General features: G+C 33.7%; 1 protein-coding gene across 1 annotated transcript in view; it reads right to left on the minus strand.

Annotated features, from left to right (window-relative positions):
- The window catches only part of etfa (electron transfer flavoprotein subunit alpha), a 29,145-nt gene that overhangs the window by 6,488 nt on the left and 5,942 nt on the right, over positions 1–16,715 (minus strand). The window contains exons 5-10 of the mRNA XM_056451496.1: positions 15,787–15,886; positions 13,612–13,722; positions 13,277–13,378; positions 10,008–10,076; positions 9,810–9,892; positions 816–881 (exon numbers count right to left, since the gene is read on the minus strand). Coding sequence (XP_056307471.1) covers positions 816–881; positions 9,810–9,892; positions 10,008–10,076; positions 13,277–13,378; positions 13,612–13,722; positions 15,787–15,886 — 531 coding nt within the window. The remainder of the gene's footprint in view (positions 1–815; positions 882–9,809; positions 9,893–10,007; positions 10,077–13,276; positions 13,379–13,611; positions 13,723–15,786; positions 15,887–16,715) is intronic.

Below are 16,715 nucleotides of genomic sequence, written 5' to 3' on the forward strand. Positions count from 1 at the left end.
CGTGGCAGACGCTCAAGAGATTCGCGCTGTGATTGGCTGAGTGACCGTTCACTCGAATCAAGTAACAAATCAGAGAACACTTGCGGCTGCTAGGTCAAATAAAACGTGTGGGCCAGTCGGGGGACAGAATAACCTGTTTCCAAAAAGTGAGGGGGACGTGTGTCCCCCGTCCCCCCCGGTTGCTATGCCCCTGGAAACAAGGGATATGAGAAATCCCCATGGCGTTTGTAGGATAAACTGAAGATTAAACGGCTTTCATTTGATTCAACAGGATTTATAAACACATGACCATGATAACAAATGGTTGAGAGTTCCTCTAATAATTTTTCTGATAATAAAAGTATGTTATGATGCAACACCTTTGTCAATGCTTATTAGAATGCTATTATGAAATCTGTTACATATGTAATTCTGTAACTTCATAGCTTCTGTGTGTTTAAAATAAGATTTCTGAGGCACTCATCAATTTATGAGGCACTCTTTCAGTTTTAACATTAGCAACATTTACCACAAGGGGCCACAAACTGCGATGTCAATATCAACATAACGATTATTCAACTATCACATGATCATATCACAAACATTTTTTTCCACAGTTTAACATAACTATGGCTGTGTGTAGTAAAGGCTGCTCCAGCTGAACACGTGCTGGAAATTCACAGTTCATTGCAGAGCCGACTTCATAGACAAATGCATGCGATTTATCGTTCCGCCCTAGTGGGTTTCCTCTAATTGAGGATATCATCACAGAAATTGATATTTTCTTAGTGTATATTGATGTACGGGTGTGTGTGGGGACACATTATTAACCATACCTTGCTATCTTTCATTCCAGCAAGATGCTGAATAGCTCCAGAGATGCCAACCGCAATGTACAGCTCCTGAAACGTAAATAAAATAACATTAAAGTAAAGGTTTCTTTTGCTAGCACACATTGATTTTCTTTAGGAGAACATTTAGGTTCCACCATCGAGGAGATTCCCCCCAATGTGTGTGTAAAGCGCTTTGATTGCCCAAAAAATTGCTATATAAATGTGAGAAATAATTATTTATATTTATTTCCGTGTTTCGAGTCTTTCCTCCTCTGATGACATCAGTTTGCTAATATTCTTAGCCACGCCCTTCTTACCATTAGTTTGCTACATGAGAATGATGCGCAAAAATAAAGCCCCGCCCCCTACTTAATATTCTGTTCCAGTAGAAAGTACATCAACATGCACAAACAAAAGTCTAAGCAACTTCCAGTTCATGTGGACTTTAAAACAAATAAATAAACCATACAACAATAGATGTTATTACCAAAGTCAAATCAAAGAAAGATTCAAATGTCATATGGCAACCGAATCAACATCAGTTTAGGATTCTAATTTGAAAGCCAGTAGTGTAAACATGAGTGACATTTTTGGATGCGTTTGAGCCAAATTAGCAATGATTAATGATATCACTGTCCTCTGAGAGCTGTTTATAATGTTTCACAAATGCTACATGGGCTGCCAGAGACTCGATAACAGAAACTGAAGACTTCAGATACTATCCAATGCAATAAATGCCTACAGCACTTTCTGTGATCTGCCTCTATAGACAACACAATAAAAAAATAATAATAATTTACAAAATATTTTTATAAAAACCTCAATACAAATAAAATCACCTTAGAAAATATTAGAAGGAGACTAAAGCACTCACAAAACTAAAGTTTGAGTCATTTTTATTATTTGCGATTTCATTTGCGATTCATTTTTAATTAACTGAACAATGAATGTATATGTAATGAATGAATTTAAGAATACAGACCTATTCAAATAGCAAAAATATTATAAGTTATAAGTTATATAAGTTTTTTTTTGTATTTTATATATATATGCACACACACGCACACACGCACACACGCACGCACACACACAATTGAAGTCAGCAATATTTAATTGTTAGACCCTGAATTATTCAGCCCCCTGTTTATCTTTTCCCCAATTTCTGTTTAACGGAGATTTTTTTAACACATTTCTAAATATAATAGTTTTACATTTACATTTAGTCATTTAGCAGACTTACAAATGACTTACAAGCGACTTACAAAAGCAATTTACACAACTATAAGAGCAACAGTAAATAAGTGCTATAGGCAAGTTTCAGGTGTGTAAAGTCTAAGAAGCAAAGCATTAGTAATGGAAGTTTTTTTTTTTTTTTGGGGGGGGGGGGGGGGGGGGGGGGGGAGTACAGTTAGTGTTATAGCCAGAGAGGCAGTTACAGATAAGGAGTTTTAATAACTCATTTCTAATATGTGATTTATTTTATCTTTGCCATGATGACAGTAAATAATATTTACAGCTTAAAGTGATATTTAAATGCTTAACTAGGTTAATTAGGTTAACAGGTTAGGGTAATTAGGCAAGTTATTGTATAATGATGGTTTGTTCTGTAGACGATCGAAAAATATATAGCTTAGAGGGATTAATAATTTTGACCTTGAAATGTTTTTAAAAACATTAAAAACTGCTTTTATTCTAGCCGAAATAAACCCAATAAGACCAATTAAAAAATATATATATTATCAGACATACTGTGAAAATTTCCTTGCTCTGTTAAACATCATTTGGGAAATATTTAAAAAAAGAAAAAAATAAATATCAAAGGGGGGCTAATAATTCAGACTTCAGCTGTAGATCTCATGCATTATGCATCTATATAATGCAATCATGTATTTGATTTCAATTAAAATACTATTTATTTCTAAACATTTAACATCATTAACAGACATAATGCAAATCAAATTAACCTTCATCTACCGGACAAATGATATTATTCCCTCTTTAAGCGTAAAAGCAGACGGTCATGAATCATTTGTGGCGGGGGAAGCTCATTTAATATGCTTTCAGCGTCAGGTTGTGCACAAGCCTGACTGCTTGGTTGATGCCCCTGGCAAAAAATATGGAGCGCAAAGTTTAACCTGAAATAATATATGAAAATCTAGAGGGAAACTCAGCAGTGGGATTTTAGTGGCTTCACAGGTGTTACGAGAACCAACGATGCTTGACTTTGTACAATATCAGTCAAAAGTTTGTGATTTTTTTTTGAGGGTCAATTCTGCTCAAGACTGAATTTATTTAATTATAAAATTCACTAAAAATGGTCAATTATCACCACAATATACTGTAAATAATGGTTTCTTACTGAATATATAGTTTAAAATCTAATCCTACGACTCAAAACTGAATTTATACCAGCTTTTAATATCTAGTCTTTAACCGAAAACCTTCAGAATAATTTTTTCTACGTCATAGTTGAAACTTACTAAGCCACCAAGTATACATGGTGCCTTTTGAGGTTATATATATATATATATATATATATATATATATATATATATATATATATATATATATATATATATATATATATATATATATATATATATATATATATATATATATATATATAATTTCACAATATTACAATTTTATTTTTGATCAAGTAAATGCTTCTTTTAAAAACACAACAACAAACAAAAAAATCCAAAAGTTTTGAGCAGTAGTGTAAATCAGAGGTAAAGCAGTGTGTATTTGGGCACAGAAGAGCTCTGCTGATCTCTACGCCTCGAACCCCTCCTGAAGGCTGAATGGTGGAGGGTTTGGGGGGCTGTTCCTCCACCCGTGTCCCACGGGAGAGCTACATCAGTGGCTCTCAGCTTAATGCACTGCTCCATGAATATTTCAGTGCAGTTTAATGTGGCTGCGCTGCTCTCCTGAGGGCCACCGCTTCAATTTGTGAACACGCGGAGCCGGACGCAGCTCTAAAAGCCGCAGTGATGGAGACCCACAAATACACCCCAGGATGGAGGAGGAGGAGATTGTGTTTGAAGGTGCTGGTGAATTGTTTCCAAATCATCTTTTATTGAATTTGTAAGGCTTAATAAAACGGGATTACATTTTTGTGATTTATTTATTTAGGGGTTTAATTAATTTGTTTAATGATTCATTTTGATTTTAGGAGAAAAATGTGGTAACTGCACCAATAGCTTTATTTTAGTGTCATTGAGATACTTTATTAACAGCTTTTGAATAATTATAATAAAATTGTGACATTTATTTAGTGATTTTATTTATTTATTTAGTGATTAATTTATTTATTTAGTTAATACAATAAAATGAGTTCTATTTTTGTCATTTATATAAAGCCATATATATTATGGAAAATAAACACCTTAATTTATAATTGTTTTCTTGTTCTGCAGACTAATGTCAGACTCTTTTTATAGCTCAAATTTTATATAAAAATGCCATTTAGAGCATACAATGAAAATCTGTCTAAATAAATATATAAATATAAACATTTTTATTCATTTTTAGACAGATTGAAATCAATTTTTGGGTGAAATAACGCCAATTTGTTTTGATTACACAATTACAACAAATTAAAACTTTTTATTCTGAGCAATACTCATTTTCTGAAAAGCTTAATGCTCTACATGACAACAAATGCTATTAGAAATGCTATTAGATCTTTACACAAAAATGCAAAAACAAAAAACAACAAAATTTTTTTCAAACACATAGTAAAGTGGCTGTTTAAGCAGTATAAACAAAGATTGTTTTTGTTTTGATAAAGACGACAAATTTTTTTTTTTAAATCTCTCTTTCTCTCTTTATATATATATTGCATAAAATTTGCATCGGCTAATAGATGAAATAAAACTGAATTGTGTAGTGTATTTACTTAGTTAACATTTGTTTTATTCAAAGTCACAAAAAAAGGCTTCACTTTTATGATTTTATTTAAATACAACAGCCCTGTTCTCTAACTCAAAAATCTTTTTGCTAATGGAAAAAAAGCTGCACAGTCAGGGGGGAAAATGGCATACATCAAAAATATCAAGCTAAAGTATCATGTTTTAATCCAATCAACTGCTGCTCTGCAAGAATTTATTGCTGAATGTTTCAATTCATGAGAAAAAGAGTGACATTATGGAAGTTGGCACTTTCCACAAACAAGTCACAAACCTGCAACTGAATGCATGGAAACTTACCAAAAGGGTTTCTTTTCTTCAACAAATGTCTATAAAAGACTGTTCATATCCTTCAGAAAATGTTGAATAGTAGCAAGCAGCAAAATAAATATTAAATACCATTTTAAATCAAATATAATAAATGTTATAAAAAATGTTGGAAGTCAGTGTTTCTATTTGAATCGGCAATCTTTTCTATCTGAAACGACAAGATTTTATATCGTCTTTTCTCAATTTAGAGCAATATTTGCAGTCTCTAAAGAGAGTTTATTAGAACATTAGAGCAATTCATTATTTTTATTTGCATTCTAGTCTGTACTTGTCTTATATACACGGTTATAAAATATAATTCTTTTGCATTTGTTAACCAAATTTACATACAAGTAAATTCATTCATTCATTTTCCTTCAGCTTAGTTTCTTTATTCATCAGGGTCGCCACAGCGGAATGAACCGCCAACTTATCCAGCATACGTTTAATGCAGTGAATTTACCAGATTAATAAAGTGACTAAGCTGAAAAGAAAATAAATGAATGAAAATATTATAGGAAATACTGTGAAGAAGTCCTTGCTCCAATCGAGAAATATTTGAAAAATGTTTTTACTTGTATTTTAATAGAAATGTCACAGGAGAGCTTATTAGAAGTTATTTAAATGTCTTATCTTCAAAGATAAATTATGAATGTCAACAGACCAATTTTATTTCCTTTACCTACAATGAATGCCAACGGGACAACCATCTTATTAGCCCTCCTGTGAAATTGATTCAAAGGAATTGAATATATTTTTTTGTATTTCACAAGTAATGTTTAAAGGTGTATTTAAGTTTTTGCCTCTTCTAAAGCATAAAAATACAATAATATGTTTGCAGAGATTTAAGAAACATGAACATTCCACGAACGAAATGCGACCTTTGGTGGACAGTAGCAGACTCCGAAAAGAGATGCAGATTCAGAGGTCCACATGAGGTTATTAATTAGTGAACAATATAAATATGTCGAACGTAAACATTAGATGAACAGGTTACATTGTAACCCTGTGTCCTAACAGACACACCATGTGATGAGTTTTTAATTGATAAGCAATTTGGCAGACGAAACCTGACAGAAATGTAAAAACAGCCATTCAGAAGCACAGAATAGTGCACTCACTGCACTCTAATGAAATGGTCAGGTTTATAATCTTATTAATAATACATATTTAACCTTTATTAAACTTTAACCTTATTAAATGTTGAATCACGTATATGTTTTGGTTTGTACTGAGTCAGTTTTAAAGTTCAATTCCAAACAGTTTATTTTATTTTCAAGATCTGAGATGAACCATCTGCTGCTGCTTTCAGTAATATGGCAATAAATGGCATGCAAAATGGCATACAAACTGGCATTATTAGTATTGAACACTGAATGAAGCACATGAGGTGTATCTGAGGTGATCATTGTTTTCTGTTGTTCAGCTGCAAAAAAAGCCATTTCTAAAATATAAATTTCAGCCGTTTGTTAGGACAAAAACTGCTTTTAATATGGAAAATATTCCTTGCTTGCTCCTGTTGATATCGTCAATCTGGCAACCTGCGCTTGTGTTTGTTTTTAACCAGTAGTGCAATACCTAGTTCAACCACTGGGTGTCAAACTTACATACTGCAAGGACATTCAAATACATATTTTTAATTTCACTTTAACTGCTAGCTTGATTTGCTTTCGTGCTGCTATGTTGGCTAACACTAACACCACCAGTAGGTGACATGTTGCTCCAGTAATTAATTTAAAATAGTGATTAATTTTGTAATAAAAGCAAGCATGTCTTTATGAATTAATTATTATTCATTCTACAACAAATTTAATCAGGAAAAAATCATCAGTGTTGCTCTGAGATGCCCAAATGTTCTGCTTTTTTTTTACAGAAAAAAACAACTCACCTTGAGGGCTAAAACATAACGATTAACCACAAAAGACATGCTCAATCGACCCAAAGCAGCACGACTCCAGTTATTTCACTGGTTGAAATCATGCGGGACTTGTTGAGGGTGAAAAGTAATGCACAACGCTCGGCTTGCGCTTGACAAGCTTGTCAAAACATTGCGAGGATTGGCTTTGTGGCCGATGAGCCTGATCTGAGCTGAACCTGGACCCGTGTGGCCGACAGCTCCACTAATGGCTCTGGTAAATCATTCAGAAGCCTGAATGTGCCATTAACTACATCACAACGCCTCAAAGCTGGGCTAATGTGTGGATAATGACAGCGGGGAGACCTCACTGCACCAGGATAATGGAAAATTAACCTTTTTAAAGGGCAACGCAGATCCATCTCTCTCAAGTCAAACAGAAACAACAATTAGATGCTGTTGCATTCAAAGTCAAGATGCTCTAGCAAATGCATCTAAAACATCCATGGAGTTTTCAACTAGTAGAGGAGCAACTGTACACATGTTTGTACTGTTTTCAATAGGGTTGGGTATGAATCTGTACAAATCTAATACACTTACGTTAAGAGGTTGTTCAAATGCCTTCGTTTCAAAGATAAACAAATAGGTCCTACCCGACTTCCATTGAAGTCATTGGGACCATCATCAGCCACTGTTCGACTATCATGCTGAACCGTTCTATAGGCTGATTTATACTTCTGCGTCAAGCGAACGAGCATGGTCTGGTGCAGCCTTCGCATGGTCGCATAGAATTCACCATGGCTGACGACAATGCTGACGAGTACCTCTCAAACAAAAAAATGTAACTACACGGTCGCAACAAAGTGTAGCACAAGCTCTGTGATTGGTCAGTTTGGTAGCAAGCGTGGGTGACAAGCGTGGGCAGTGCTGAGAGTCGCAAGCCCAATGCAGTGAGTGTTTAGTCTTGTGAAGCTTCAGATAAAAACTTTTGTTTTTACCCTGTGATCATTAAAGTTGTTGCACGTCTGCCTGTTCCCGCCACTGAATGAGTAAGTTTGAGCTACTTGTACCTTACAGAAAAAACAAAACACCCATGAAGAAACTCAACACAAAGGAACATAAAAACCTCACTGCCAGCTAGCGTTTCGGAACTGTTATTGCAGAGTAACACAAACAGGACGCAGAGCTATAAATGTACCACTACATGCAAGGTAGGTGCCGTGGGCCATGAAGTATAGACCAGCCTCAAAGCCGTCTTTTCACTGCACACAACAAGCGACAGACCGGAAGTCATTCATTTTCAATAAAGAGTAGTCCGGGAGCTGTGTGGAGTTCCGATTATCTCTGTATGTGGAAAATTCAGATCGATTTTAACTGAGGATTGGTTCAAATATTTGAACCTCAGCGACTAGTCCACCAGATGTGATGTATTCCAGTATTGGCCAATCAGGTCCGTGTAAGCAAGATGAGAATTATTAGTTTTTTGTTGCTTTTTGAATCTGAAAAAACACATTTCTATTCATAAATGAGTGATTTATGTATGTAATTTTTTTTATTTATTTATTTTTTAAATGCTGTTTCCAAATTCCCTTCAAATTTTTTTAGCGGTTTATGAATTTCTAGTGTTCATTCGTTCAACCATGCTGAACGCACGGTGAATAAAGCCTCTTGCCTTTGCACTCCTCTATTTCAGACACCACAAGAATCAGCTTCTCTCCCATGGTGCACGACAAAACTGAAAATTCTGTGCGATTGCCACAGTATTCTGAAAGTCGCATCTGAATTTCGTGTGCAGTGCAAAGGCGGTTTAAGGCAACGTCTACACTAGTCCAGATCAATTTGAAAATAGCCTTCATCTAAAAATGACCCACATTAACAATATCAATTTCTGGAACTACTTAGGGAAAATGGTAAATGAAATGTAATTTTTAGGCAAACTCCCCCTTTATTAAAATTCAAATTGTTTTTATTTAAAAGACACAATTTCAGTAAAGCCCTGAGATTCACGTTTAGTTATTCATGTCTGTGTATGTCAATAAATAAATTGTATCTATACATCTACATATAAATGTAATATTTTTTGTCTTTGCCATGATGACAGTATATAATATTTTACTAGTTATTTTGGAAGATACTGGCGTTCAGCTTAAGGTGATATTTAAAAGCTTGACAAGGTTAGGTTTATTAGATATGATGCTGGACAACAGGGGCTTGTTCTATAGACTATCAGAACATTTTTAAAGTAGCCTTTTAATATAGACCTTAAATTTGTTTTTAAAAAAAAAATAAAAAAATAAAACTTCAACCTGGTTTTAGTTCAGCCAAACTAAAAGAAATAAGACATTCGTTAATCGTAAAAATTTGGTGATCTGAAGTGCAGGCGTCACGGTGGCGCAGTGGGTAGCACGATCGTCTCACAGCAAGAAGGTCGCTGGTTTGAGCCTCAGCTAGATCAGTTGGCATTTCTGTGTGGCGTTTGCATGTTCTCCCCGTGTTTGCATGGGTTTCCTCTGGGTGCTCCGGTATCCCCCACAGTCCAAAGACATGCGCTATAGGTGAATTAAATAAGCTAAATTGTTTGTAGTGTATGTGTGTGAATGAGAGTGTATCGTTGTGTCCCAGTGATGGGTTGCAGCTGGAAGGGCATCCACTGTGTAAAAAATATGCTGGATAAGTTGGCGGTTCATTCCGCTGTGGTGACCCCTTTTAATAAAGAAACTAAGCAAAAAATAAAATAAATGAATGAATGATTTGAAGTGCTTCTTTTGTCCTTATTTGTGAGCGGCTTTAGATAAAAGTAGTACCATAATTATTTAAATTACAAATGTATTGTATGGTGTTGAATTTTGAGATTTCAATTTCTGTGATTTACAGACTGTAGAACACAATAAGAAAATAGACAACCTAAAAGGTATTACTTACAGGAGCCACAATCTTTCCAGTCTGTCCGACCTGCATGTCGTTGGGCACATACCCAGCGTCAACCGCAGCTCTAGAGGCGCCGACTACAAGAAAACACAGCAGATTTCATGTTTACATTCACATTCATTTAAACAACCTGATCATAAACAAACACCAAAAATAGAATCTAGGTTAAAATACAAAAATTAAGTAGTGTACCGGCTGCGTTCAGCTTGTCTGCAAGGTCGTACAGAAGTTTGAAGTTGTCACCGCTCTTCAAGCCTCTCCCTGTTATGACAGAAAGACGGCAGATGGGCATAAAATATGAAATTACTGTTAAGGTTATGACTTCAGCAAGATCAATAACGTCTCCGTTTACTATTGATTTTCCTGAGGACAAAAAAAAAACAAAAAAACAACAACAGCCTGTAAATTTCAAGGGAATACCCAACATCATGAGCTAGTGTTCAAACAATGAAGGTAAACACAAAGATGATGCAGTCCCTGAGGAAAGCAGATTTACTTTACAGCTTAATAATAAAATATATATAAGAAAAACACCATCAATAACCAATGCATGATAGTTAGACCTTACTAGGTTTATACAGGATTTCTGCAGATATCAATGTCAAATTTAAGACTTTAAGACCATTCAGTATTAAATTTAAGAACTATATCACACTATCAAAAACACGCATAAACATAAAGAGAAAATGCAAAATCACAAAATTAGAGGTAAAATAAATGTATTCAAATTGAACGGTACTAAAGACAGGTTAGATGCACCATTGAACTACAGAAAAAACAAACAAACATATATCTTAAGGCTGGCACCGCATCGCGCACCTCACGAAACGGATGAGGTTTTATACTTGATGCGTTCACCATTGTGATATTCTTTGAAATGACAGGGGCTGGTAAAAAGAAGCCCACTGTAAAGTCAGATGGATAAACAGAGTAGTAGTAAGTTTCCAGAACTAACTCGTATCATTAATACTATTGAAGATTTTTAACCCAATTATTCGTATTATTTTTATAAATTATTTTAACGATTATAAGGATTTTTATAACCATTCAAGATTTTTTTTTAATCAAACTTTTATGCATCACTTGCTTTTGTTCATATCTCGGACAGTTCTTCCTAATAAAGTTAATTAATAATGGCAACAGAACATGGGCTGCTCTACAATTAGATTTTTTATTATGGCAAGAATAAAAGCAAAAAAAAAGTACACTGACTCTTATTTTGCCCACTCAATTCACACATTACTGCCTGGCTAGTTTCTGTCCTCTACGTATAAACTCAAAAGGCAATAATGGTCCAACATAATGGCCATTATCACCAATAAAGCCTAGAAAAACAGGGCATCAGTATACTGTAAACTGATAAGTTCAAATATTCCTTTCCAGTTATCACAGACATAATTTATTACTTATAGTTTTGTAACTATTAAATTGTAATATACATCAGTGTAAAACCTATGGATGGTGAAAAAACATTCTGTAATATTAAACCACATGGCTCTCCACTTTTGCCATGGCCTCTTTTTTTTTTTATTATTTTTTTAACTTTTGCCTCGGATTTTTCCAAACTTTCACAAAAACTTTTCTCCTTTCCCACGGCTGTTGCAATTTCTAGCCAAGAATTATTGGTCATCTGGTTCTTCCTATGATAATACAATGATGTCTGTAAAGTCATACCCGTTTCAGACAAAATCTTTTTAAAGTGTTTCATATTCAACTCAAATCATACGCAGTGCCGCGCGAACTGTTCATGCAAGTCTCATAACATTTTATGAGCTCCGCCAGCCGAAATAGTGTCATGCGCACCCAAAGCGAACCTCTGCAAACGAAGCGATGAGGTCACATTCACATCGCGCATGGAGTTCAATAACAGAAAGCTGATTGGCCATTGCATGTTGGGCTAATTTGTAGTTGTAATACCGCAAATTACATTTGGACTAGTGAAATAAAGAACTACAACAACATGAAAACTAAGCAACAACAACAAAAAAAGAATTTTAATGAGCATTAGATGTAGCGTTACATGGACATCGGAAAAATAAGAAATTTTAAAACAGCCATTCAGAAGCACAGAATACGAACCCACTCACGAAACGGTCAGGTTTATAATCTAATTAATATATATACTATTTAACATTATTAAATGTAGATGTGGAATAACTCATGTGTGTAGTTTTTGGGTCACAGTTCTAAAGTCCAATTTCAAACGGATTATTTTATTTCTAATATATCAATTCAAGGTGTTAGTTAGGACAAAAACTCCTTTAAATGTGGAAATATTCCTTCTACCACATGCTGTTGCTTTTATCTAGAACACGACTTAAATCCCCCTTTAGGCTCAATAATCAGGCTCGCTCCTGTTGGTCCTCAATCTGCACTTGCGTTTGTTTTGATCCAGGAACCTAGTTCAACCATTGAGTGTCAAACTTACATACTGCACCTTTAATGCATCAGTGTCTCTGATTGATTGCATTAATAACTGCAAACATTTTAGGTATTACCATTTTTCTAAAATGTTCATTCAAAAACACATTTCTAATCATAATAGTTTTAATAACTCATTTCTAATAACTGATTTATTTTATCTTTGCCATGATGACAGTAAATAATATTTGACTAGATGTTTTCCAAGATGCTAATATTCATCTTAAAGTGACATTTAAAGACTTAATTAGGTTAATTAGGCAGGTTAGGGTAATAAGGCAAGTCATTGTATAATGATAGTTTGTTCTGTGGCCAATCGAAAAAAAATATATCTTAGGAGGGCTAATAATATTGACCAAAAAATGGTTTTAAAGAAATTAAAAACTGCTTTTATGCTAGCTGAAACAAATCAAATAAGACTTTCTCCAGAAGAAAAAATATTATTGGAAATACCGTGAAAATAAACTTCACAGGAGGGCGAGTAATTTTGACTTCAACTGTATGATGTTTTGTTAACAACATATTTAGTGCATTTAAACTTATGACTCACAGTTTTGTGTCTAATTTACATTTTGTGGCAAGTAGAATTGGTATAAGCAAGGTAAAAGTACATCCAGGATGGTTGTTTTTACAGAATAAACCCTTCAGATTTAAACAACAGTGCTCCGCTTTATGTCGGGCTGCCTGTTGATAACCTTGTTGGGATTTATTCTGCAAAAACAATTGCCTGGATGTACTTCCTCCCTAACATAACATTTATACAGTCCTACAGTTATAACTGGCTCTGTGAGAGTAGTAATAATTCGGAAAATATAAAAATATATTGTTTAAAATGTTTCTTAAATTAAAAACTGCTTTTATTCTAGCTGAAATAAAACAAATAAGACTTTCTCCAGAAGAAAACATATTATCAGACATACTGTGAAAACTTCCTTGCTCTGTTAAACATTATTTGGGAAATATTTAAAAAACAAAATACACAAGAGAGCAAATAATCGTCTTTAACTGTATGTGTATATCAGGACAAGTGTGATTCTCACCTCCAGACACCACGACTTTAGCGCTGGTGAGTTCTGGCCGGTCACTCTTGCTCAGCGTTTGCTCCAGCCACTCTGAGACTCCTACAGGCGCAGACGGAGAGACTGCAAAAAACAGCAACATCTCGTGAGACGCCGCCAAATAAACAGGCCGAGCTCTTCCAAAATACCCCTTTATGATGCCTTTAAACTCAACCTTTAAACAAACGGGCCCATCAAAAGCTTGCAGTAGAGAAGAGAATTAAATACAGCACTAAATATTGTAAACCTTTGTGTGTGGTTCAGCTGGGCTTTAAAGCCAAACATGAGAGTGTTTAACTTCATCAAACAGCGAGTACCTTCCTCTGAAGCGCCGCTGCCTCCGTCTGCAGCCGCCGGCTCGAATGAAGTTCCTCTGACAGTGAACACCTTCACGCTTTCGTTGCACTTCACTGTGCTCAGAGCATTTCCTGTGGCAGAAGAGGAAAGGGGATGCTTTTTGTTGTTTATTTGTACTACTGCTTGTAATTTCTTTTTGTACTTATTTTAATCATTTTAAAAAGTCTGAACTTTTAGTAAGTGACAGAACCTTGTTTATTAAAAATATCAAGGCAAAAAAAAAAAAAAAAAAACACAACCTACAACACACAACTAATTTTTAAGACTTTTTTTAATCACTTTAATTGTAATTCTGAACTTTAAATTAGAGACAGAACCTTGTTTAATAAAAATATTCAGACAAACTGTGTCAACAAACACGAAACACAACCTGCAACCCCATTATTTGTGTTATTCTTTAATAATGAACTGTAACAAACCAATATTTAAAGACATAAGTAACTTTAAAAAATAATAAATAAATAAAAAATAGGAATAATAATAAATAAATGAAAAAAATAAATAAATAAATATAAAAAATATATATATATATGATTGTAATGGTATTAACACAACTAAAACACAACTGTAATGAAAGCCATATCATATCAGGTTACTTAAGATTTTTTTTTTAATGTAAAATAAATATAAATTTTACACTGTGATATAAACAAATATTTAAGTCCAATTTCTAACAAACTTGTAGCATGTACTTACAGCATGATAAAATGCTAATTCCGTACAAAATGTTTTTTACACAAATTAATACAAAATAAAGAGCTAATAATAATTATTATTTTTCATAAATCATTAGAAAACTAATTGTAATTATTAATAAATGAAAATAAACAAGTATGTAAGAATAGTTCATGAAAAGATAGACTCCCAGAATAAAAAAACTGCTATATATTTAGCTTATAATAAACTGTATTTACTGACAAATTACTACTTTGCATAATGAAAATAATTTAATCCTGAAATGTGCATTCAAAATCGTAAGGATAAATTCTAAATCATAATTTAATACATAATATAATATAATATAATATAATATAATATAATATAATATAATATAATATAATATAATATAATATAATATAATATAATATAATATAATAGACGCTTTGGCGCAGTAGGTAGTGCTGTCGCCTCACAGCAAAAAGGTCGCTGGTTTGAGCCTCGGCTGGGTCAGTTGGCATTTCTGTGTGGAGATTGCATGTTCTCCCCGTGTTCAGGTGGGATTCTTCTGGGTGCTCTGGTTTCACCCATAAGTCCAAAGACATGTGGTATATGTGAATTGGGTATGCTAAAATTGACCGTAGTGTATGTGTGTTAGTGTGTATGGATGTTTCCCAGTGATGGGTTGCAGATGGTAGGGCATCCGCTGCGTAAAACATATGCTGGATAAGTTGGCGGTTCATTCCGCTGTGGCGACCTCTGATGAATAAAGGGACTAAGCCAAAGGAAAATGAAATAATATAATATAATATAATATAATATAATATAATATAATATAAGACCAATTTCATTTAAACTGGCAGACTTAAGCTAGATATTCTTCATCTGATAAATTGTATTAAAGACATTAACACGCATTTCAACATTACATAATGAATAGCATATCATCTTTGAATTTCCATTTAAATACTTTAAGAATAATTAATAAAAATGTATCATAAAACATATTGAGAACATACAGGATCCCCCGACTGAAAATCTGTAACGTAAATGTTCACCTTTAGAGGTAAAACACCACTTCTATTTTGCATGAAAAAATGTTTATATCCGATTTAAAATTCAATTAAAAAAAAAAAAAAAAAAAAAAGTCCCATAAATGCAATTTTTACAATCACTTTCTGTGCTTGCCAAACACAAAGTGGCCAGAGTAATTAGAAAGTATTTATGACAGTGTATTTTATAGATGAGAAAGGGGGAACAGAAAAATAATACACGCAAAATGGGACAAAAAGCCTCCTGGGTCCCAGTTAGAATAGGTTAAATATACGGTTTATTTCAAGTCAGTTTGAGTCATTGTGCATCTTTGAGCGCAAAGCCAGACTCTAAACAAAGAGAGAGATATGCAGCATATGAGATGAAAGTTATATGAAGAGAGAAAAGAACATGAAGAATGCTGGTGCATTTGTTTCTGTATTTACCGGCATATATGGTCCTCACAAAAGTGTCTGGAGATTTGATCTCAATGATGTCTGAAATGGGAGCCACATCCAGCTTGGCGGCCACTCGAGGAAGGAGATTCTGGAAAAACAGAAACACACAATAATGCAATTTGTTTTTTTATTTTGCAGCTCTCCTAGAGTTAAACAGTTGAACTTTAACCATTTTTTAATCTATTCAGACGATCTCTGCTCTTGGTAGGAGCAATTTTAGCTTAGCTTAGCATAAATCATTAAATCAGATTAGACCATTAGCATCTCACTCAAATGACCAAAGATTTCGTCACTTTTCCTCTTAAAATCTTGACTCCTCTGTAGTTAAATTGTGTACTACAACCAACAAAAAAAAAAAGAAAAGAAAGTTGCTATTATCTAGGCCGATATGGCGAGAAACTATACTCTCATTCTGATGTAATAAGTGTTTAGATCACCAGATAAGCAACTATGGATAGACAAGAAATAGCCAACTAATTTTTAGATTTAACAGTAAATAATATGTGAATAGATATTTTTCAAGACACTTCTATACAGCTTAAAGTGACATTTAAAGGCTTAACTAGGTTAATTAGGTTAACTAGGCAGGTTATGGTAATTAGGCAAGTAATTGTAAATAACACACACATATATATATACATACACATATACAGTTTAAGTCAGAATTATTAAACACCTGAATTATTAGTTCCCCCTGATTATTTTTTCCCCCAATTTCTGTTTAACGGAGAGAAGATTTTCAACACATTTCTAAACATAATAGTTTTAATAAATCATTTCTAATAACTGATTTATTTTATCTTTGTCATGATGACAGTAAATAATATTTTATTAGATATTTTTCAAGACACTTCTATGCAGCTTAAAGTGACATTTAAAGGCTTAACTAGGTTAATTAGGTTAACTAGGCAAGTTAT

The sequence above is a fragment of the Danio aesculapii genome, chromosome 25, assembly GCF_903798145.1.
Source record: "Danio aesculapii chromosome 25, fDanAes4.1, whole genome shotgun sequence".
NCBI lineage: Eukaryota > Metazoa > Chordata > Actinopteri > Cypriniformes > Danionidae > Danio > Danio aesculapii.